Source organism: Lygodium microphyllum, chromosome 11, assembly GCF_053477565.2.
Source record: "Lygodium microphyllum isolate KBCC chromosome 11, Lygodium_microphyllum_v1.1.10, whole genome shotgun sequence".
NCBI classification, from domain to species: domain Eukaryota; kingdom Viridiplantae; phylum Streptophyta; class Polypodiopsida; order Schizaeales; family Lygodiaceae; genus Lygodium; species Lygodium microphyllum.
In genome coordinates this window covers 71,018,715-71,041,894 of record NC_141145.1, presented here as the reverse complement: position 1 = coordinate 71,041,894, position 23,180 = coordinate 71,018,715, and the positions used below count along the sequence as shown (strand labels likewise).

General features: G+C 42.7%; 1 protein-coding gene across 1 annotated transcript in view; it reads right to left on the bottom strand.

Annotated features, from left to right (window-relative positions):
- Positions 1-23,180, bottom strand: part of LOC148028937 (callose synthase 9-like) — a 213,448-nt gene that overhangs the window by 24,031 nt on the left and 166,237 nt on the right. The window contains exons 36-40 of the mRNA XM_087687703.1: positions 21,528-21,647; positions 14,529-14,644; positions 14,350-14,433; positions 14,033-14,145; positions 13,889-13,941 (exon numbers count right to left, since the gene is read on the bottom strand). Coding sequence (XP_087543829.1) covers positions 13,889-13,941; positions 14,033-14,145; positions 14,350-14,433; positions 14,529-14,644; positions 21,528-21,647 — 486 coding nt within the window. The remainder of the gene's footprint in view (positions 1-13,888; positions 13,942-14,032; positions 14,146-14,349; positions 14,434-14,528; positions 14,645-21,527; positions 21,648-23,180) is intronic.

Sequence of the window (23,180 nt, the reverse complement as noted above, 5' to 3'; positions counted from 1 at the left end):
TTAACTTCTCTTGTGAGATTGTTGAGAAGGATGGCCTTTTGTGATCATCATCTAGATCACTTTTGAAATAGTTAGTTATTTGAAGAGAATATTGAGATGATAGGAATATTGCTTCAAAGAGTCCAAGCCATAAGCATTTTCAAAGTTAATTTAGCATTACATACATAAGCTCGAAAATTTGTAGCTAAATTATCCCATAGCTCTTTGACTATCTTGGTGAGGTCAACATGATGTAGCAACTTCTCCGAGACTCCAAGATCGATGCTGACCAATTTGTATGATCTCAAAATGATGCCATTGCTTACATGCAGAGGATATCGCGGGTCGACAATCCATAGCAAGGCTACTTATATAAGACTGAATGGGCAAATCAAGCCCCCGTAAAGGCCACAAGATAGTATGATAGGTGGCAACTTCTTCGTTGACGAAAAGGCCACTAGAGTAGCTAGAGAAGGGTGGCCATCTAGCTTGGGGTGGTTGAGGGATGGATTGAGATGGTGTGTTAGTGTTGTAGGAGATATGACTATTACACAAGATTCGCAAGGCAACTCACTACTACAGTGACCAAGGTGGTGTCAGCGAAACTAGGGTGGCATAGTGAGGACGAAGGTGCTTGAGGATAGTGCTATATAACAAGCTCCAAACATTAACAAGTGGAACATGATGCAACCAATGAATATGACTAACCAAGGTGACACCACACAGATCAGAGTGGCATTGTTCAACATTGATGCTAAAACCAGTGATGACGACACCGATGGGCTTTCATACCGCTATTCGCTGGTGCAACCCACAAGGTGAGAAGTTGTTATTATGAATCAAACTCCATAGAAAAGAAGAGGACGAGAGGGGGATTGGTTGGTGGCCAAGGCCAATGCTCTATGGGGGTTACGCAAAAGCAGGGCATGGTAGAAATTGACTATTATGAAGCATGGCTTAATAAGACCCCATTACAATGCCAAGTTTTTCTTTAGAGAATGATGATTCATGGCATGCTCCTTGCCTCTATTGGCCCATCAATCTTTAGAGAATGATAGGCCCATCAATCTTAATAAGACCCCATTACAATGCCAAGTTTTTCTTTAGAGAATGATGATACATGGCATGCTCTTTGTCTCTATTGGCCCATCAATCTTGCCACTTTGTGACTTGTAAATTACTCAACTTTCCCCTCTAACAGAATTTGAAACTACCCCTAACCGGTAGCTTCCATGTATGTCCAACGGCAACTGGTGGAACCTCTATGGCAGAAGCTAAATGTATTGTGAAAAGATGCACCTTGCAACGGTCGAGGTGTTAGAAGCAATAATCTCTTTGCTACTACTGTGAGAAGACTCTGTGAAAAAAAACTCAATTAAAGTAGTAAAACTCAAATACAATAAATATATAAGCAAATCTATGTAGTTGCTGGGAGTGCGACGATCAAGACAGTCAATGGCTCTTAGCAGCACACACACACACACACACACACACAGAGTGTGTGTGTGTGAGTGAGCATAATCTATTTGGGTACAATGACGAGTGTAGCAATTTAGGTTATATATATATATATATATATATATATATATATATATATATATATGAAAGTACAAGTGCTAAGGGCGTGTTCACACCTGAGCATATTAAAAGGCACGAGGGCCTTTATTCCCAACAACCTCCCACCTAAAGGCAATGTGCCTTAAGAGGAGAAAAAAATCGTCTAAGTCTAGGTATGTACAAAGCTGCAATACATATATCTATCTAACTCCCATCATCTATCGACAATGAGCAAACCGCTGTGCTGAAAGACCCTTCGTTAGAAGGTCTACAGGATTATCATATGTATGCACTTTGACAAGCTCAATGCTCTTGCTGTCAAGTGCATCTCTAATGAAGTGGTACTTCACATGTATGTGCTTCGCCTTCGTATGAAAGACAGGATTCCGTGCTAGCATGATAGCACTCTGACTGTCACAATGGAGAACAGGTAACTTTCCAATGCTAAGCTCTCCCACCAGACGTGAAAGTCATAAAGCCTCCTTACATGCCTCAGTGGCAACCACATACTTTCTCTCTATAGTAGACAATGCAACACACTTTTGTAGCCTACAGATCCAAGAGTCTGCTCCTCCTGTGAATATAAACAAATACCCAGAAGTGGACTTTCTGCAATCCGCATGACCAGCATAGTCTGCATCCGTAAAGCCAACAATAGATGCCTTCTCCTCTCCAAAGCAGATGCACAACTACTTTGTGCCTTTGAGGTATCTCATAATACCTTTCACTACTTCCCAATGCTTTTTATCAAGATTTGCGATGTATCTGCTAACCACTCCCACTGCAAAGGCAATGTCAGGACGTGTAGCACCATAGCATACATCCAAGTGCCAATAGCTGAAGCATATGGTATCTTGGCCATTTCCACCGTCTCATCATCACATGTAGGGCTGTCCTCTGCACTGAGTTTCACATATGGAGACAATGGAACCCCAACTGTTTTCCCCCTCTCCATATTGAAACGCTACAAAACCTTGGAGATATACTCTTGTTGAGATAGATAGAGTAATCCTGTTGACCTATCTCTGAGTTTTCACATGCCAAGAATGTGATTTGCATCACCAAGATCCTTCATGTCAAAGCTGCCATGAAGACTTTGCTTCAGTAAGTCCAAGGCATGAGTGTCCCTGCCACCAATTAGTATATCATCAACATACAAAACCAAGATAATCAGGCTGCCATCTGCTACCTTCGTAGTATACAAGCAATGATCCACTTGACTTCTATGAAAACCTTGAGACTGCATGAATGTATCAAACTTATGATACCATTCTCTTGGTGCTTGTTTCAGCCCATACAAACTCCTTTGGAGTTTACATACCATCTTTTCTTTTCTTTTTCAACAAACCCTTCAGACTACTGCATATATATGTTTTCATGCGGATCACCATGTAGGAATGCAATCTTTATATCCACCTGTACAAGCTCTATATCTTCAGCTGCAACCAAGCCCAAAATGATTGTCAATGTAGTCATTTTCACTACAAGAGAGAAGATCTCATCAAAGTCAATTTCATGTTTCTGCTTGTATCCCTTCGCAACCAATCTTGCTTTGTACTTTGGTGAGGAATCAGAAGTGACCTTCATCTTGTAAACCCCTTTGCATGAAGTGTTTTCTATCCTTTGGGCAACTGTGCCAAGTCCCAAGTGCCATTTTTCTCAAGAGATTCAATTTCTGACAACATGGCTCTATACCATTTCCTGTTGTCATGTCTGTCCATTGCTTCCTTGAAGCAAGACGGTTCACCAATCTGTCAACATGACATAATCACCCACATTGTTTGCACCAAGAATGAATCCATCAGGTTGTCTAGTAGCCCTAGACGATCTCCTAACCCAATGATCATTGTTTGCTGGCTGTTGAGCATTTTAAGCTTGTTGTCCTAGCATTTCAGCCTGCAAATCAGTATTAATAGCTTGTTGTCCTGGTTGTTCCTACACATGTGGCTCATTATCATGGGCAATAGCTGGCTGATCATTTCCAGCATTATTTTCTACATTTACATGTTCATTTACAGCAAGCATTTGGTGTCGTATAATAGGCACACTTTGCTATCCAAAAAGTATGCCTTCCTGAAATACAACCCTACAGACCTCCTCGGTCTTTTCAGGCTATTTATACATGCGATCTTCTCGAAAGATAACATCATTGTTGCGTACTACTTTCCTTTTCTCGGGATCCCATAATCTATACCCCATTTCACCCTTATCACCGTATCCTAGGAAAATGCATTTACAAGACTTTGGCTCAAGTTTGCTGTGTTTTTCTTTACGAATGTGCACAAAAGTCTCGCAGCCAAACACTTTCACGTGAGCATATGAAGGTCGCTTGTCCGAACATGCTTCTTGGGCAACTCCCCTCCCCCCCAAAAGACTTGTTTGGTGACTGATTAATGAAGTGTGCGGCTTTCATAACAGCCTCTGCCCAAAAACCATGGGGTAATGCAGCATGAGACAGCATTGTACGGACCTTATCCTGTATGGTCCAATTCATACGCTCTGCAACTCCATTTTGACGTGGATTATGAGGGACAATGAGCTCCCTCTTTATCCCTTTGCTATCACTAAATGCTTGAAAGGCCTTGGATACATATTTTCCCTACCATTGTTAGAGCGAAGACACTTCAGTGTCTTATCAGTCTGATTTTCAACCAATGCCAAGAATTTTTTAAACTTCTCAAGCACTTCATCCTTGCTACGAATAGGATAAACCCATACCTTCCGTGTAGCATCATCGACAAAGGTGACAAAGTATTTCTTTTCCCCTAAACATAACCTTGGCATCTGACATACATCGGAATGTACTAGCTCTAGAGCAAAAGATTTCACTGAAATAGATTTTTTATAAGACGTCTGTGCATATTTACCATAAACACAATGATCATAATGCTCAAAATCAGCATAACGAAAACAAGGCAAGGAACCCAAACGAGAGAGTACTTTCATTCCAATTTGACTCATGTGTCCCAACCAGCCATGCCACAAAGAAACACTTGGCTGCTCGGTCACGGCAACAACATGATCACTCACACTAGATACATGGAGAGGATACAAGGTATAACTTTTATAACCTCTAGCAATCACTCTAGATCCCTTACAAATCCTCCATTTTCCACCACCGAAGGTGGCATGAAATCCATCATCATCTAGCTGCCCTATGCTAATCAAGCTCTTCTTGAGTTGAGGTACATGTCGTACGCTCAAGTGTCAAGACAAAACCATACTGACGCTGCAACTGCACAGTGCCAATACCTGCAATGTCACGTGCATAGTTGTTTCCAAGATGGACAACACCATGTCGATCGCCTATATAAGCAGAGAACCACTCACGATGAGGGGTGACATGAAAAGAAGCACCTGAATCGAGAATCCAAATATGCATGTCATCATCTATATCTGTAAGTAAAGCATATCCACCAAAGTGTGAAGAGACAAAGAGTACGTCATTCTCACTGTCACTGTCATGACTGACTACATTCCCCTCCTCAATTTTAACACTCCTCTTCTTAGGTTGCCCCTCTTTCTTCTCTTCCTTGCTATCATCTATCTTCTTATCCTTTCCTTTCTCTTTCTTACATTTGTAGCAATCACATTTAAAGTGACACTTTTTGCCACAATGATGGCATTCAACATCTTTGCCACGTTATTTACTGCGTCCCTTGCTATCAGATTTGCCTTTCTGTTGTGATCTGCCCCTAGTATCCAAAGCACTAGAAGACTTACTGGATACATTGTTCTGTCAATTCATTTCTTCCATGAATAGAGCACTCTCTATATCAACATACAAAAGAATCGCATTAGTATTGCTCATAGCAGTTCTGAATGTATCCCAACTCTCTAAACAAGTGCAAAGCAAGAACGTAGCCTTAAATTCTTCATCAATCAAGAACTTCAAGGCAACCATTTGGCTGAATATGAAGTTAAACTCACTCAAGTGAGTAGACATTGTTGGACCCTCTTTCATATGTAAATCCATAAGCTCTTTCATCCAATACACTTTGCTTGCGGCACTCTTCTGTGGATACAATTCTTCCAGTCGAGTCCAAATGGCATATGTAGAATCCAAACCTTCAATGTTAAACAACAAGGCATCAGAAATCGATAGCTCGATGGTTGAGCGTGCAAGCTCATTTAACTCATCCCAATCATCCTGTTCTATATTTGCGGGTTTTGCCCCTTTTGTCTTAATCGTCTTTTCCTACTTCTTTTGCAACATGATGTTGTAGCATTGTTTTTACCAAACTGCAAAGTTATGTGCACCTTCAAGCTTCTTTATGTACATGAGATTACTGCTGTCACTACTGCCAGCCATGACTTTCAGCCCAAATGTGACCAAAAATTCAGCAAATGCAAACCCAAACTGTCACACAAGTGACCAAGGTACAAACAAGTACGAACCAGCAATAAATGACCACGTATAAGCAGAATTTTCAGATCTGAAAGTAAATCCTCAAAAGCACCAAACCATGTGCGACAGCATTCCACAACTGATTACAGCTTATCCAAGTGCAGATGTATCACATTACATGAGAAGTCTCAAATGTTAGCTGCAATTTCTGTTGTACATGTACCCATGGGCATAAAATTTGACACGCACGGTCAAAAGCTCCAAAATTTTGTGCTCAAAGGATTAACCATACATCTGAGCTGTCTCTGACATGCATAGAATAGGCCAATTTTGCTAAAATAGAGCAATTTCAGCAAAACCCCTAAATTTTACTAACCAATCTATACCAATTGCATTAATGCGTGTTCCGGAAAGCGTAAACCGAGAAAAATTAGCAAAATTTCACAAAATTTTGCAAAAGCCCCAAAATTTTCGGGTACAGATGTGCACCAATGTCAGCCAATCTGACTCAGCTCAACAGAATTTCGCCAATACAATAAAAGCCCCGAATTTTATGGGTCCAATGTTGACACACATGCCTCAATTTTGCATGAACAGTGCTCACTCTGGAGAAGCCTTAAATTTATGGGCTTAGATTTCACGAAAATTTGAAGTTGTGCCTCCATGAGTGAACCCTTAGTAGGAGGGAAGGAATTTCAAAAAAAGTTTTGAACAAAAAAAAAATGGATGACGGGTGAGGGGTCAATTGAACGGTCAGTTGGCGCCCGTGAGCGCGTGTCCTTGGCACGTCTCACTAGTCCCGTCCGCCGCGCACGGTGGTTGTGCTTACCTGGTCGTATTGGTCACGTTTCCACGGTGGTTTCCCCGTCCTATCCTTGGCACATCCCGCTAGTCCAACTCGTCGCACACCAAGAGCCGTCGCCCCACTGTCAATCGTCACCTACAGGAAACGCCACCTGGTCTACGTCTGACAGTCAACCCTCCCGTTGACTATCGATCTGCTCCCCGCCAAGAGCTCACCTATCAGCTGGCTCACTTCTGACGTCTTGAGAAGCGTGCACTCATTGATCCCTCTGATACTAGTTTGTAGTGGCTAGGGGCACCAAGATCAATATAGCCAGTGGTTGTTGGCAGCAGAGAGAGTGACAGAGAGTGAGACTGAGCACGATCTTTTTGGGTACAATGACGAGTGTACCACTTTAGATTTTTAGATAGATATATATATGAAAGTACCTAGTGCTAAGGGTGTGTTCCTAACAATCTAGTGGCAAAGGGCATCGATAGTTCAAGTATGCAATTGGCTCAAAATATGGTAGTAATAGATGGCCTCTTCTTCACAAATCTTACTCAACTTGTTGCCATCTTAAAGATGTTATCCACCTTAGATATTTCGCCAACATCTTCAATGAGCAAGTCAAGGCAATAGGATGCACAAAAACTACAAACTCTGCTAGACAACTCATCAAAAAGCAGGGGTTCTATGAACACACAATTACTTCCATTATATGTCACCAACTACACCATATTTTGGACACCTATGTCCATAGTAACCTGTCATATCTTCTCCCAAATAAAAGCTCCTATAAGAGTAAAACCTGAGACATAAACATCGATGGTATGACGACACCAAACCATTACATGCATTCCGTCGGTACATATCCGACCATCCATTACATTTTTCATTCGCGTCTCCTTCAAGGACTCCAAATAAGCCTCTATAAGTTCTTTTTCGTTTCAAAGCTCAGGTGTGTGTAATGCATCTGTGACACACATCAAGCGATCTTTCACACGTGTTACGCTCCTTCATTTGTCCAATCTAAAATAGTTGCACTGGCACTTCTTTGATACACTAGAGCCCTCGTGTCCCGTTATTGAAGTGACATGTCTTCAAAATGGTTCAGATACCACAATTAAAACTTAGAAACTCCCAGTTTCAAACTTTCAACTTGAAAGAAGAAAAAGAATGGAAGTTCAAAAAGCTTTAAGGCTTAAGCCTTAATGTTAAGGGCTTAGGTAATGGAAATTGGAAAATAAGTTAAAAACTTAGAAAAAGAAGTAGAACGAGGCGAAGGAGAAGCCTAAAAGAAGAATAAACAAGAAGAATGATAGAAGAGGAAAAAGAACTTAGAACGAGAGAAGAAGCAAAGAAGAAAGGAGATGAAGTCAAGAGCTGCAGGAGATACTATGACTTGAGTAAGAGGAGGAGACGATTGCAAAGAAGACAATCTAAAACTAGAAAAAAGACATGCTTTTTCTCTAGATAAACCGGTCTACCTGCCGTCCGCCACAATGACCTTAAACGATGTTTCTCGGTCCCAATTTCGGTCCAAAACGGTTATTCCATTCTAGCGGCCCCAAAACACCACTTCAAGGTACTATGCTATGACTTCCCAAGCCTTCATACATCAATGTATACATCTTATATAGAGGTTCATTGCCTTGCTTTTCATGCTAAAAACATAGACTTTTGCCTCCTCTGCCTTGCTTTTTACTTTTTTCCGTTTTCACCTTTCTACAAGCTCTTAGTCTTTGACTGCAACTTGATTCGGCCCTAATTTTTTTTATACGAACTTAATAATGCATATTCATACTATTTGGAGATCAATTCTAAACCTAGAAAAATCGTATTGGCATCCTAATTAAATGTTCCATAAGCCCATATCTAAAATGCTTGTTGACATGTCGTTGCTTACTTTTGCTTCATTGAACATATAGATACACGCAACGGGGCAAGGTAGAAAGGTGGGGCACTTGCTGCTATAGGGCACCTCCCTAGCAAGGCCCAACTGTGTAGCTACCTACTATTGGCTAAGGCTATTGGGGCTCCATAGCCTAGTAGGGTAGTGGCTATCAACATCACAAGACTCTACCAATACCATCATCCTCCACATGTGCGACCACATGCTTTGTGGCCTTAGATTCAGAGCATGTGCACTTCAAGTGCTTGAAACCCAAAGCCATGGAAATGGAGCCACTATCCTAGCCCTTCTATCGCTATGACCTACTGCTTTAACTCATGCCTTCTTGCCTCAATCTCCCAAAACTTCATATTTTCTTAGTGTCCGACATCACTACCCATACCTGCCATATGCTTGTGCATGTCACTACATCAATGAATGAGAAAGGGAGTACCCTGCCAAAATGTGCGTGAGCTCATCCACTACCTAGCTATACTCCACCGCCAAACCAAGAAAGAGGGAAACAAGGTATCAGAAAAATCTATTATCAAGTGTAAAACTCTGGACTAGAGAGGAGTTTGTCCTTGATGGTCCCTAGACTGAGCTCTACTCTCATTTCCAACAGTACTACCATCATGTGAAACACCACTACATCAATAGTAAGGTTGTCCATATACTTCTCCAAAGTTGAATCCTTCCACTAGTCAAAAACTGCTCATCAATAGAGTATATATTGGACCGCATTCTCAAACTAGTAATACAATTATAGACTGATCTAAAACTGTTAAAGAAAATGAGACTTTATCCTCAAGCGCATCGTGTTGGGAAGAGATTGATGGTGAAAACAGAAAACACCACTACATCAATAGTATGCTTACCAATATACGTCTCCAAAGCTGAATCTTTCTACTAGATAGCTTGGCTAGATCCTTCTTTGATTGAAGCAAGCTCATCCATATAGACTATTTCTTGGACCACATTGTCAAAAAATAACTAAGAGACCACAAAGACAATAGGATTTGGAGGGAGAAACACAGAGTCTGTACAGCAAACACCAAGAGAGAAGAGGCATTTAAAAACACAAGAACATAGTGATGATGCACTTGATCATGGTATGCAAAGAAAAGTTGATACAACGGAGCCAAAGCTCGGAAGATGACTACATTGTCATGTCTGCAAGCCACAACACATGTGCAGAATCTACACAATGAAGGGAGCAAAACACAATCCTCCATGTACTGGGTGATCAAAGCAATCACTAGAAGGTGATCAAAGCAATCACTAGAATCTACACAATGAAGGGAGCAAACCCTAGTCCTCAGATCCTGTCAAAGATGAGAAAGATGATCAGCAACTGTGAAGGCAACGAACCACAATCCTCAAATATCCAAAAGATGGCCTAGGCAGCAAACGCAAATTAGAGAGTGTGTCGGAGTTGTCAAACACAGGGAAAGCAGCCAAGATGCTGATGCCTATGAGATGATGATGCCAGGTTAGGTGGAAGTCCCCAGGCTGCAAAATGCAAATAGTTGGGGCTCACGATGTTGGCATCAAGTGCTTGAAGATTGATGCCAAGAAGGACAGTGCTGACATCAAGCTGGATGATGATGCCATGCTAGAGGTGGGGCTTCCAAACAGCCAAATGCAAGAGTGTATGATGCGTGAAGGGAGAAAAAGCTCTCGACAATGTATTAATACTAATGCTAAATAGAGAAAAGCCATAAAATGCAAATCCTAATGATGGAATAGGGCACCTAAAGCATTAAGTGAAGAAGGTGAAAGGCAACAAAGAGCCACGAACCGCAATCTCTACCAAAAGGGGTGTGAGGGCAGTGGAAGGGCTGGAGAGAGAAGGGAAGGGGATCTGATAAAAAAGGAAGAGTGAGAAAAAATTAACTAAAGTGGGTCGTGTAGCATGAATGAAGTAACGGCCTATTTACAGGCATAAGCTATCTAGGGTGGTGAACCACTAAGTCGGCGCCGACTGATGAAATGACCAAAAGGTGGACACCAGCCCTTTTTGGGGCTCTCAGTGCAAAACCCTAAATGAAGTATGTAAACTAAAGAAGTGCTCCATGCTGGAAGGAATGTGAAGGCCTCGTCACCAAGTACTCATTTCTCCTTTGAGTAGGTGTCCCCTTTGAGAGTAGGTGTCCCCTTTGAGAGTGTAGACGTAGGGGCCCCCTCTGAAGTCAAAGAAGAAGTAGAAACCCCCTCTAAGAGCAAACAAAGTACATCCCCCTTTGAAATCCCCCTCTGCCCCACAGAGAGAGAATCTTATAACTCATGGATCATGCACTCTGGATCATCTCATGTTGAAGAAAGTGCCGCCGATCGTGCCAAAGAAGATATCTAGGGACTTGAAGCTGTCGAAGAACTCCCAAAGGTAGCCTGTTAAACCTAAGTAGTCGAGGGTGGGAAAGGTGAGGTTCAGGCTAAGCCCAGGGCAAGCAACAAATGATGGCTCTAAATGGAGTGGACTGACTGTGAAGCTGAGGTAATGAAAGGTGTCGAACAGCCACCATCTCTCAAACGAGTGGACTACCAAGGGGACAATATCCAACAATCACGTCTCTCAGGAGAGCAGACTATAGAACCTCGGGTTGTTGAGGTACCATTCTTGAAACCCTCAAAGAAGTAGAAGGAACCTACATAGCATGTTGCAATGGTCGCACGGAGGCCGTGGCACCTAACGGTCTTGCTCTTGCTTGATAGAACATAGTGCGCATTGGATGCATTTTATTGCCTTTAGCATAGAGAATCTGAAAGCCGGTGTAGAATAAACTCTGTGGCCTAGAAGGGAGAGGTAGCACAATGAGTGCCTAGTGGTAGACGCATATACTCATGGGCTATAAGAAGCAAAGTTACATGTCAGCAAGTATCACTAACAGGTCCGGTGATGCCGAAAGAGGACCACCCAGTGGACTATCCATAGCATCGAAGTATCAACCAATAAAAGGGAGGGAGGCAGGGAGAGGAAGAGGAAGAGAAGGGTATCTATGTCTCTTGATGATGTAGTGGAAGAAGGGAAACAGTAGATAATTTTGGAACCACAACCTGTCTTTGCCTTCTCTCATGTAGAGCATCTTCGTGGTTCAATTAGCAACTCTCGCTCTAATACCATGCCAAAAAATTACTGAGACACCAGAGAGACTGTCCCGTTTGCGGGGAGAAACATAGTGTGTACAACACAAGAACAACATGATGATGATGCATTGAATCGTGCTATGAGAAGAATGAGCAGAAGCTCAAAAGATGACTACACTGACCTGTTTGAATTGGTGATGGCACTTGTACGCAATCTACAAGGGAGCGAAACGCAATCCTCCGAGTAGTGGGCTATTGAAGCAATCACTCCAAGGTGAAGGATAGTTGTCGAGGGAGCGCTCAACAGACCACAATCCTCAGATCCCCGAGCAGCCCAGATGCTGAAGCTAGGTACAAGATGATGACACCAAATGTGGAGGAAGTCCCCAAGCTCGAAAACGCAAACACATGGGCTCAAGATGTTGACACCAGGTACCTAATGATTGACGCAAGGAAGAAGAGTACTGACGCCAAGCTGGATGATGACACCTGGCAAGGGAAAGGGCCTCCAAATAGCCAAATGCAAGATTGTATGATGCCTAAAGGGAGAAAGGACAATCACCATTGTAAGAGTGCTAACGGTAGATAGGAGGAAGCTCCAAAATGCAAAACCTAATGATGGAACAAGGCACCCAAAGCAAAGAGAGAAGGTGAAAGGCAGCCATGAGCCACGAACCCCAATGTCTGCCAGAAGGGCTGTGAGGGCAAGGAAGCGATGGAGAAAGAAGGGAAGGGTGTCTCATGACAAAGGAAGAATGGGGGAGAAAAATTGAAGTGGATCATGTAGAATGAATGAAGTGACGGTCTATCTATAGGCATAAGTTGTCTAGGGTGGCACACCACTAAGTGGGCGCCCACTAACAAAATGATCAAAATGTGGACACCAGCCCTTTTTGGGGCTGTCAATATGAAACTCTAAATGAATTGCATAAACTAAAGAAGTTGTTCCTCAACACACATTCCCAAAATAGTAATACAATTATAGAATGACCTAAAACTATTTTAAGAAAATGAAATTTTATCCTCAAGTGCATTGTGTTAGGAAGAGATTGTTGGTGGAAACAAATCCTCTAACACAAGGGTCCCCATTAATCAGCCATGTAGAGCATCCATGGAGCATGTACCATAGAACAAAATAGATGACTCCCTTCGCAGATACCACCTAGAAGTTATCAACCACTTCTATGCCACATCCGCAAAGGTGAGTTCCACCATAAAGATGCCTTGCCCCAGCAGCTCCACCTCCACTATCTGCCAGGTGACAATGTGCAAGGTAGAGTGAAGCTAGTCTCCAACCTGTGCCGTGGAGCAAAAATGGTCCACGTGTTCAAAAAGTGTGGTCTCCTCTATTTCTTTCTCTATGGCACAGACTGACTGGACATGTTTCTTAGTGAAGATGACATGGAAGGCATTCAATTGAGGGTCAAAGCAGACAGCTCTAGTGTCGGATCAAAGGGAGAGGTCAGGGTGGCAGCTTGGAGTGGCCAGGTCTGGGCCACAGGGGAACCACCCCAACGGGGAGGGAGGGGACCAAACACGAGACAGGATAGGGGACAGGCCATGCAAAGCTGGGGCAGGAGACCTGCGCCAAGCAGAGCCTGGTGGCAAGGGGGGACATGGAGTGATGATAAGAAGGCAGTGTAGAGGCAGATGTAGGTGCACAAGGGCATAGGCACAGGAACCGCATGGGGGTAGAGAGGGCAGGGGATGAAGGGTAGCATGACAAGCAGCTGAAGTTGGTATACAACAACAAAGAGATGGGCAAGCTGGGTTTATACTTCAGTCAAAGAGGTACAAAATTGTGAAAATCAGCTTACATCAGCACGCAAAGCATGTCATGCACGCAGTTTTAGCCTTGCTGGATTGAGAAAGTAAGAGAGGCCAGATTTCTTTGTAAGAGTTCATCATGACACCAAGGCCAAATCTTCAAAGAGAAGTATAGGGCAGCTGATTGCCTTGATGCCCATAGATTATTCACAAGCAAGAAGGTGCCTTATCCATCGCTGCTTGGGTGGTACCACAGGTGCACACACTGGCCTGCTTGCAGCTTCTTCAGAGAAAGACCTTCAAAATTGGTCGAAAAGGAATACGAGGAGAATGCACACAACAAACAAAAAAGACAAAGCATTTGGATTTGTAAACACTGTCAATTTCAACACTTTCTTTAATTAATGCAACTAGACTTGCAGTGCTCATCCACAACAATGAGAAACAAGTAGTCTAATGCTCTCATACAGACCTGGATGTACTCATGGTGTGTCACATTCCCTTGTCTTAAGGTAGAGTTGAAACCTACAAAATACAAACATAATATAAAATTATTAATATGCAGCCCACACGATAGTCCATAACAAATGGTTAGAAAATATGTTCCTACACATACCTGCAAAAATATCCTCACTGATATTGATAACTTTTGATGCTTTACTAATGCCACCTCTTGACAAGTGAAAAAGCCTGTCAAATACATCTGGGTGCCCATAGTGCATTCTAACCCTGCCTTACAAACAAAATGTGATATTGGCAAGAGACCAACCAAGACAAGACAGGCCAGTAGCAGGGGCATAAGAGAACACAATGCAATACTTGTAGACAGGAAACCCCCAACGAATGGTTTCATATAGAAACAAATGCAAACCTACACATAACCACACTTGCTTGCCCAGCAGTTTAAAACTTATTTTGGTACACATCACTTACTTGAGGGGGTTTGCTAGCACACGCTGTCCCAATGTTACAAAACTAGTTTCTTGATTTGACATGAACCATGCCAAAGAAGAAACACTGCCCAGAAAGAATAGAACTAATCAGTCTCACAAACACCGGGAATAAATGAACTACTCAGTCAATTCTTTTGAACCACTACCCACAAACCACACCTTCCAGTGAATACGTGCTCACGGACACCAAGAATAGTTGGAGGATGTATTCCATGGTCCTTGTCAAACTCCTCCAGCAGGTTACGCATTTTCAAGGCCTCCTCAAAATAATTATCCTGTTGGCAATGGTTGAAAAAGAGTGGTAAATAAAACAAGCATCGAAACAACCTAACTCTTAAAAGGTAGAGTTATTGATCTAATCACGAAGTGGATCATGCCAAACTTGAAAGGTGCATCTGTAGCTCAATGTCAGCATCTTTGCTCTTTTTATTCTCTGCAAACCTTGTTTTCGAATGAGACAAGCATGATGCAATGGAGTTTCTATTATTTGACATTTGACATTGAATTTACACATCATTATTAGAGCTTGGAGATTCGTATCTCCTAACCTTCATCAGCTACACCACTACGCAAAAGAAGGTAAAGAACCAATTCCTATTCAATTATCACTTTACATCCAAGACCTACCACAATCTTTGTTGAAGGACCCATCTTCCTTAGGGGGTGATTATGTCAAACAGCAAGAGAGCTCACTTCTGTAGCAAAAGAGGATGGCAAACACAAGAAAGAGGATTTGGATAAGTCAACCGCAACAAGAGATCATGCATACATGCTAACCCAAGTGCATGTATGATGGATAGACGGAACTACTAAGCTTATCAAAGGACAAGCCTTCATACACTACACTTGGATTAAGTAGTGTGTTACGAACAGATCCCTTTCTTGAGATACCTTGTAACATCTCATTCATTAGATATAACATCACACTCAGGATGAGAATTCAAATAAATAGGATCAAAGCAATGCCACTTGCTACCAAAAATTGGTATAAATAGGGCATCTCCTCATTATTCTTAACCAACCTCTAGACGAGACTTAGATGACCTTTCACTATTACTATGGCTACTAGCACAAAGAAACTTGGCACTTTGCACATAGCTATGACGATAGCCTTCCCATAGTTTGAATTAGATGCAAATAGCTAAATGAGACCGGAAGGCACTATTTGCAACCTTGCCCAAAGCTCAAGAGCGTTAGATGACATCTCCCATCATAGTCTCCTACAATATTACCAAGATTATGATAGCCACATGGGGGGGTCACAAAGATGAAAAGGTCCAACTATGACTAAAATGATATTTAGCGGAGTTATTTCTTGAGTACCACAAAGAAACTAAACATGATTCTTACCTCCTCACACACAAAGAAATGAGGGACATGTCCATTAATATGAGTTCTTTTTTGGTATCATCACTTGACTCATATGGACAACAAAATAGAGGTGTACCTTTGATCAACAAGGAATGGTTTTGTTGGTTCCCAACAAAGCCATGCCAAGGATATACAAGGTGACTCATGCTGCGAAGGTGTCTACTCAACCTCCTACCCGCAATCATCCTGCTTGTAGCCAACTCCAATACCTCCCTTCTGTGAATGGCAACATCCTCAGTTTCCTCTTCCAAAATGGCTGTCCCTCTTCCAACCTTCTTCCAACCTCCTACCCGCAATCATCCTGCTTGTAGCCAACTCCAATATCTCCCTTCTGTGAATGGCAACATCCTCAGTTTCCTCTTCCAAAGCGGCTGTCCTTCTTCCAACCTTCTTCCTTTTCCACATCCTCCATCACCTAATCACTCCAATTCAGCAAACCAAACTTAAGTGACACTTGCAAGATAGCAGCCGATACTTCACCATCATCAAATGACTCCAATGCACTCTCCCTGCACACCCTTGGCCGATATTTTCCCACAAAAGTGCTTTACTCCAGACACCAATCTTTCACCTATTCAAGACACAGTAAAAACCCAGAAGGCACCATCTTTGGCCTGCCAATTGGCTGGGAATCCTGCTCTTATTGGCACCACAGATTGGGTCACTCGAGTGGTACTCCCAAGTAAGGGTGCTTCAAGGGCCAAGTGTGTTTCTCCCAAGCAGATAGTGGAAACAGTCCCACCGACTCACTAAATCTTAGGTTGTCAATAGCTCACTTTGACAGCTAGGTAAAAGGCACAGATTACTCATCGCTAGGAAATTGCATTGCCATTACCATCTCATTCCCTCACCTTGACGAATTACTTTAGTCTCTTCTTGCCCAAGATCGGTAGTGTATTTGAACATATTACTCATGTGATTTGGGAGGGTTCCTCTCAATACCCTTGGTTAGGGTCATTGTACTTATTCATTCTATTTGCACCCTTTCTCCAATAATTAGGATTCATTCCCTTCATTGAGGATTCTTATGACAATTGATCTCCTTCTACTACTAGCTTGGGTAGTGGTTCACATGTAGAATGATTAGGCATCTTACAGAAGACAACCCTGGAAAATGGCAACATTAGACTTCTTACTTGGATGCGGAAGGTCATAGATCTCGATCATATGGGAATCACACAGAGTCACGGAGATGGTGCATCACCAAGCAAAGTTCAAGACCTCAATTAGAGAGAGCATGGATAAGATGCACAAAGAGATGGACAAGGAGGTCAATGGAAAATGGGACAAAGGATGAGAACAAAAACAACCATAGTCACGACAATGACAATCGCACGGACTTTTTGCCAGAACTGCTCATTAAGGTACAAGCACTGCATGGCTTTGGCCTCCTCTGTCTCATTTTCACCCCACTCACTCCATAGAGTGGACACCACTGTCTGGCGCAAGCCGACCGCACCTCATAAAGGCACTCCAGCAATAACCCCATGTAAGCAAAGCGAGTTGAAGAAGGCTTCTTCAACTCCAGTGTGCTATACTCACGATACATCGCAAGTACCTTTACCTTTACCATGAAGAATGTGACAATTGATGTAGCTTTGCAGACCACCCTCTTCACCCACTTGAGCTTCCTAATGTCCTCCATAAGCAAGTCCAAACAATGACTTGCACATGGAGTCCACACAATCGTAAGGAACTCGGACTCAAGCAACCGGCCCATGCACCGACAATTCAATTTATTGTTCGTAACAACTTGCCCTCATTTGAGGGGCCCACCTAAAACCACAATTTACAAATTACAAGTATACTTATTACTAACAATACTTGGAAATTGGAGGTTAGAGAGAGAGAGAGAGAGAGAGAGAGAGAGAGAGAGAGAGAGTGTGTGTGTGTGTGTGTGTGTGTGTGTGTGTGTCTAGAGAGAGTTAAAACTTGAGCCTTTCAAGTTTCAAGTTTCAACTTCAAACTTTCAAGATTCAAGAATGAAGAGAGATGGGGCCCGGGGGTTGGGGGCCTTGGAGCCCAAGGGAAAAGAGACAATCGAGATAGATCATAGATACTAGAGAGAAATTAATTATTACAATACGGAGATAGATAGTTATGCATAAATCAAATTTCAATTATGAATCATGATATTATTATAATGAAAGAAAGCGAAACAAATTTAAAAGGCAAATTGCAATGTATACCTCAATGATAGCTTGTCGAATGCGGCAGCACATGAATGTGCATGTCGTTTTTCTCCCCCTCTTCCCAGTATCTAAGTAAGTGCCGAGTGGACGTGAGATGATGCCACGTTTCTTACAATCACTCCATCCGTCGGTGAGAATGGAGTAACCATATTTTATCCATGCGGCCCGAATAGGATCAAGGGCTCTATCAATCCTCTCCTTCTCTTCATTAATCTTTTCCGTCCTCAGGTCGCTGTATGTAACAATGGTCTATCCTTCACATGGACCCACATTGGCAACGGCTTTTGCCATCTTCTTCCATTGCTCTTGCTTTAGGACATTGAATGCAAGATTGCACTCAATCACCGTGCGTGCAATTTCAATGTCCACAAGTCGTCGTCTTTCTCTAAGAAAGGCAAGCGATCCACGCACACGACCGGGAGCTTTTGAGAGAGAGAATTCTCTCCGGCACCACATGAGCCTCCACTCTTTGTCTTTTACCAGAGCCATATGCGGATATGGAGCCCCCACCACCAATGGTTGAGGCCTCTCCCGCATCCGTTGAAGATACGTCCACATTGGATGCTTCCTCGTTAGTAGGCATAGGAGTTGGTGCCAATAACCCACTTCCTCCTCCTCTTGTGGATCCCCCTCTCATCTTGGCGAGAATCTCCTCCCGAATGTTTTGAGGGATGTCCTTGCATGGAGCAACTTGCCCCCCCGTCTTGGAAACATGTTGAAAAAGCCGAGTTGCACGACTTGTATATACCACTTCCCGCAATACTTGCATGTCCAATGGTGGGAGTTGAACTTATTTGTGTCCCTCTCCACATAGATCGCATGCAAATTGAAGGTCTCATAATTCTCACGAGTCATGGTGCCAATGACAAATAAAGAGGCCACAGAGAGAGAGAGAGAGAGAGAGAGAGATGTTTGAGTCTCGACTCTTAAAACTTCAAAGTTGAGTCTTGAAAGTTGAAAGGGAGGGAGATTCAAGAGGCCTGAGGGTTGGGGTAAAGTTGAAAGAGCAAGAGTGAGAGAGAGAGGGGATGGGAAATGAGAATGGTAAATGCTTTGATAGGGTGCGGGATAGAGGGGATGGGAGATGAGATTTGAGAATGGCAAACGCTTCGATAGGGTGCGGAAAGAGGGGATGGGAGGTGAGATTCGAGCATGACAAGTCACAAGTCCATTCAAGAATCAAGATCCAAGAGAGGAAGATGAGAATGGTAAGTGCTTGCTGAATTGGTGTGGAAGCATGGAAGAGAGCAACACCTTTTGTAGATAAGAGAAGGGTCAAATTTCAAAGAGGGGTCAGCGGTCAAAGAGAGGGCTACCAGCTAGAAGGAATCCAAAGAGGGTTGGGGAGGGGAGTGTATGGCTCGAAAAGGGGGTGGGATGAGGTATCCAAGGCTTTCCAACCCCCAAAAAGTGCCACGCGGGCAGGCAGAGTAAAAGCGGGGGTGCAGGAAACGCATGATGTAGGACGCAGGACGCCGAGGCGAGGTGGCCTAAATTGGCGCAAAATCACGTACAAGGTAAAATCACGTAGCAAAGAGGAGATTTCACAAGGTTTATTCCTCATGAGGATGCTCTCAGTGAATGTACAAGGCTTAAAAGGATGGTTGTGCAGACAAGGCAAAAAGCCTCATGAGACAAGACCTACAAAGCACATTAATGGGAGGATGAGTGCACCTTGTCATGATATAGGAGCACCACCTCTCGAGCATAGTTGCCAAGGGTTTCTGAAACAAGAGGTATGAAACATGTTTCATAGTTGCATATAAGTTTCGTGAAACATTAGAAACGTGTTTAATTCAAGATGCAAACCAACTATGAATCATGATACTATCCATATGACTCATGTCATGTAGAAAACACAAATCAATCATCATTCATGAATCATGATACTATGTATTGCAAAGGAACATTCAACATAATATCAATACTTACTTGCATGATTGTTCAAAGAGAATTTCTAGGGCATAGCTTCTTGTAAATTTTTAAATAGGTGTTTCGTACATTTTTGAAATGCCGGAGTATGGAACGAGTTTCATACCCTGATAAAAAAAGTTAATTGGCAATTATGCTCTCAAAAAGATTTATATCTCAATGTTACGAGAAGCTTTGGCTATAACAAAGTTACACCTACTGAGCACGAACAGCACAAGAGACAAATTCATGCAAGAGAGTGCATTTTGGCATCAGGGACAGCATTCTAGATATCACTAAGACTAAAGGATGCATTTATTGCTTTTGTCATTTTCGCCCCAACTTACTAACATGACAAGAAATACCTTTGGCCTACCCTCAATGAGTCCCTACCTAAGGTCAACCATTGGATAGTAGGCAAGGACATGAACATGTCATCCAACCACATGGGAGGAGTTCATACTACAAATAAAAGGACAAGATCCTTCATTCACAACGAAGCTTGGTACATCTGTAGGCTCACTTCAGATCTCTAGGAGAGACTACGCAATAAGAGCAAGGGTCTCCTCCAAGATTGACAACTGTTATGTGGACAATTTGGCTTGAAACAAAGAAGGTATAGTTCCAATCACTCATGGCAAGATCTCTAGAAGAGACTACGCAACGAAAGCAAGTGTTATGTGGACAATTTGTCTTGAAAGACAGAAGGCATAGTTCCAATCACTCATGGCAAGACTCTATCCAACCATTAATTAGTTCAACTTGCTCTTTTTAAGAGAGTCAGAGGACACCACTCTAGTGTCGCATTCCAAAGCAAATTTTCTACCACCAAGACATTGGAGCACTAATCGCACACATTTGGGGGTTTAGACCTCTCTCAGCTAGGCAAGCACTAAGAGACTTGGATGAGAGCCAGAGATCAGCTCCTTCCTTAGAGAGGAGGCCACGAGGAGAAGACGTGGCCTTCTAGAGAGAAGGATTACAAAGCAACATTGTTGTACTCCCAAGAGAAGAGAAAAGTTCATGGCTGCAAATAGGTAGCAAAGAGGAATGATATCCTGCTTCAAGTTGGGCTGACATCCATTAGGATTCACCAGAATATCAAGAAGAATCCTCTATGGGTCTGTTCTGTACCTACAGAAGGCCCTTTCAATCCTATGGTTTTAAACTCAGGCCATTTAAAAGAATGAATTCTTGTTTTAACTCTTCTCCAACATGCATCTCAAAAGTTTCTTGGATCAAAGATGTGGCAAGTCAAAACATATTCAGCATTAATCCTGAACATATACAAGTCTATATAGACCTTTTATTGAATTATTTGACTTAGGCATGTTGGGTTCACATTTCCTACAACACATGATGCCAACTATGTACTGTCTAATAATAAATGATCAAAATATGAAAGAAATTGTCAGACTGTGTGCTCAACCATCACACTAGACAGCCACTAAACTCTTCTTCAGACTCAAACACTAGCATCAGTGCTGAAACACTCAGTCAAACTCTGAAAACAACTAAGTATGCCCATAAATAAGATGCAGCATCAGCAAACAACCAACCACAAATCTACAGAAAAAATCCACAAAATCCCTCAACAAGAACCCTGCTGACTAGTGTCAAGCGGCACTTGATCTTTACTGAAACCATGGAAAATGTACAGACATAACAATTCCTAGTATGGTACCTGATTCATGTCTATCGTCTGGACTGCCTCTCCTCGCGTGAAAATGATCGCATGGTTCTGATTCTCTGGCTTCCCTTCACCAAGGACTGGATCTCCAGGAAGTTTTATGGAGTAAATTTCCTATCTCAAGCAGTGAGTTCATTAGACAATTACAGACTTGTGATCTGACGTAACAAATATGCCAAAATGTGAAAATTAGCCTTTTTTCTAACATGGAAATGAGAGAGAGAGAGAGAGAGAGAGAGAGAGAGAGAGAGAGTGTGTGTGTGTGTGTGTGTGTGAAAAAAGAAAGAGAGAGTAGAACTTTTTTTTATGTGGTAGAAAGAAAGAAAGAAAAAGAAAGATATATTAACGTCTGCTGAGGTCAAATCCACCTATGAGACAAAAACATCTACAATGCTTTCATCACTGGACATCAAAGCATGACATGCTAGAAGATAGTCAGTGATGTACTATGAAAAGGAGCTAAGGTGATATACAAAACATAATAGTGCGCATTCAGGGATACAACGGGAGCATCAGTGAATAGAGTAGTTCCACCTAATCAGGATCAATGGACAGAGTATGTCATGCATCCCAAATGAAATAGTATGAGGGCAGCATCTGAACTGGGCCCTCAAATCTACCAACTGCTACTCGTGTTGCTAGTGGATCTCCCTCATCTCACTTTGATGTAGCATCCGTGTCTAGTACCCTTGTATCCACCAGCGTCATGCCGCTCTGATCTCCATGCCTCTTTAGATTGTCACCATTCTCATTGTGGGTGATGTATGTATGGTCACTATCTAGAAGAAATTGGTCAGCTATGACTAGTGCCCCCCTCTCTATCTAGTGCCAGCTTGTGGTAGTGATGTACGGAGCCTTTGAATCTCGACTAGGAACTGGCCCAGGCCGCACTCATTTGGGGACTCCATGACTATACTTTAAGGGAGGTGTCTCCTCCAAATAGCAGAGGGTAACTAGCGAACTACACTATAGGCTCTGCATTTGCAGATGATGTGCTCCTTGCTCTCCACCTCCTCATGGCATAGCCTGCAAATCCGCTCAGCCCGAGAGATGTGGGCTGCCCTCCTAGTCTCAATCTCAGGGTTGATATGGCCAATGGCTACTCATGTCTCATGTGGCATGTATACATCTAGGTATCCAAGTCTGTCAATGAAGGCATCTACTATAGTCTTCATGAAGTGGTCTTTGTAGAACATCTTCGAAGGAAGATGCTGGTTGGGTGAAATCCATGTATGCTATATGTACAACTAGTAAAGGTCCTACCACATGACCAAGTTTCTCTCAGTGTGGGAAGTGTATGAAGGGGGAGCTAGGGTCATATTGACAAGGGGAGATGACTCATGTCGATCTCATATCTTGTAAGCCGCTGCTTGAGCTATGCATACCATCAAGTCTCGTAGCTTGCCTTAGCTAGCTGCCTAGAGGGCAGAAGGCTCTCCTAGGTCGCCTATCTAGGAGCATGTCGCACACTTTACGTACGAAGCTGATAGTCTGAAAAAGGGCCTCCATCATGAGGGGTGCAGCAAACTCGGCTTTGATAATCTCATGAGAAACTGATGGTTTGCAGCGGATCATCTGTGAGAGCATGATGCTCTATGGCCTCTCAATCTGTGTCCATAGGTATGTAGCCGAGCCAAGGGTCCAAAT